Source organism: Ailuropoda melanoleuca, chromosome 2 (genome assembly GCF_002007445.2).
Source record: "Ailuropoda melanoleuca isolate Jingjing chromosome 2, ASM200744v2, whole genome shotgun sequence".
In the NCBI taxonomy this organism is placed as follows: Eukaryota; Metazoa; Chordata; class Mammalia; order Carnivora; family Ursidae; genus Ailuropoda; species Ailuropoda melanoleuca.
This window is the reverse complement of record NC_048219.1, coordinates 162,531,157-162,533,172: the sequence shown is the minus strand read 5'-3', so window position 1 is coordinate 162,533,172 and position 2,016 is coordinate 162,531,157. Positions and strand designations below refer to the sequence as shown.

The 2,016-nt window shown below is 38.0% G+C and overlaps 1 protein-coding gene across 2 annotated transcripts in view; it reads left to right on the top strand.

Moving 5' to 3' along the window:
• The window catches only part of RFTN2 (raftlin family member 2), a 64,596-nt gene extending 62,956 nt beyond the window's left edge, over positions 1-1,640 (top strand). The window contains exon 9 of one of the 2 annotated variants that reach the window (XM_011225949.3): positions 306-1,640. In XM_011225949.3, the coding sequence (XP_011224251.1) occupies positions 306-578 (273 nt within the window). In that variant the 3' untranslated portion in view covers positions 579-1,640. The remainder of the gene's footprint in view (positions 1-305) is intronic. The other variant, XM_019800485.2, reaches the window with a different exon arrangement.
• The last annotated feature ends 376 nt before the right edge of the window (positions 1,641-2,016 follow it).

Sequence of the window (2,016 nt, the reverse complement as noted above, 5' to 3'; positions counted from 1 at the left end):
ATCTCAACAAGATTCTCTCTTGAGATACCACTGAGAGCCCAGACATGTACACAACCAACCTGTCAATGAGGAGAAGGATGAGCTAAGAAGCTACTAAGGGCTGTGAAACAGGGAGAGAGCTCATTCTTCTCTGGGGGGGCGGAGGGAATGTGAAGGGTGGCTCCGAGCTGGTCCTTGAACTTGAGCAGGATTTTGAAGAGAAGTAGGGAAAGGACATTTCGGGCAGAGTAGAGTCTGTGATAGATCAGAAGGACAGGAAAGCACCCATCTTTTTAACTCCTGGTTGCCAATCTCTTGTGTTTCAGAGGAAAGCCAGCCGGCATATAAAAGGTGAGGACAGGAACAAAGTCACCAGCAGGAGCATTGGATTGGACACAGCCACATCACAACCGGCAGAGAGCAGAAACCTGACTGAGGAGCGCCGGCTCTCTCCTTCGAGAGAGTGTTGGACGAAGGAGCGGCGGCCCACACAGTACAGCAGCTTCTCCGGGTTGAGCAGCAGTGACAGTGTCCTACGGGAATTAGACGATGGACCATTTGACCAGGAAGATGGAGTAACTCAAGTCACTTGTATGTGAGCAAGGAAGTAAAGCAACAGAAGGCCCTGTAAATAATTATTAAAATAATTGCCAACTGACTTTATTGCGTTACTTTATCTGCATTTATGTTAATACTTTAAATTTTTCCAGACTCAGGCTTTCCTCTAATCTGCATAAACTTTGGCTCAACCGCCCAGACAAGGAAGAATAACCAACATATTTGTAAATTTAGAATCATGTTTACACTTCTCTCAACTAAAACATCTGTTTAAACAGATGTTTCATTAGGTTATTAACCAATAGTGTACTTCAGTTTCTCATGAATGTACAAGATGTACTTTTCTTTCAGTTCCTGGTGAGAAGACTAAATATGTCAACCAGTATTTTGCCTAATTAGAAAGTTCTCAGGAAGTCAGAATCTTACTTAAGGTAAAAAGCAATCTCTCTCTCTTTAAATCCTTCTCTTTCACATACATGTAAAGGGCAAATTAATGAAATACCTATTTCCTGAATATAACAATTAATCCAAATTTTGTCTTTTTTAATGATGACATGTATATACAAAGCAAGCTCCTGTTTGTTAAAATATTCTTCAGAAACATCCTTTTTGTATGTCTTTGCTTTTAAAGAAAGGGTCACCATGTTACCAACTCCATCCTGACTCATCGAGCTTAAACTTTATTGCTTCGAATAGCCTAGAAATAGAGCAAAGGAGCATCCCTCAAAATTCAATATGAAAAGAACCCACAATCTCAACATTCAAAAACCTTAGTAAAATGAAAGAATTTTCTTCACTTTAAATTGCAAGAATAGAAAGGTACTACTCATAGCTCCATGTGTATGGAGACCCATCTGTTCCATTTCTGCTTTTCTTGCTCTGCTAATAGGGATGGCTTTGCCTTGCCCAGCCTTTAATAGGTAAAGATTAAAACTCTACATAATAGAGGATTTTTGTCTATCTATCAAAGGCTGACTTTGAAATGTGGGAATCTTCAAGTGAAACACAACTGACTTTGCCACTGATGCCTATTATCTATTTTTATTAGCATTGGTGTTGACATTACAAGATCATTTGAATAATAAAATGTCATTTGTTATTGGGCTATCGTTTTTTTTTAACACAAATGCTCATAATATGTTTTGTACATATGACAGATAATATATTACATGTTATCAAATATATAGTGTAACTAAACCAGGACAATCTCCATGAATTGTTGGTAAGATCGACATGGAATTATTCCACTTCTACCATGCAGAAGCATTACCTTTATAAGTATAAACAAACTGAAGAATATTTTGCTTAGTATTATTCTATGGAAATAGCTATCAACAATATTTGCAGAAATTTTTTGTTTTGATTGTCAGATGAACCTGAGTCCCATATTCAAGGATTGGTGAGTTCTGGGTAGAAACAAACATTACTTCTGGAGCCCACAAAATGCCCTGAGTTATGAAACACAGGGAATGTTCTCAG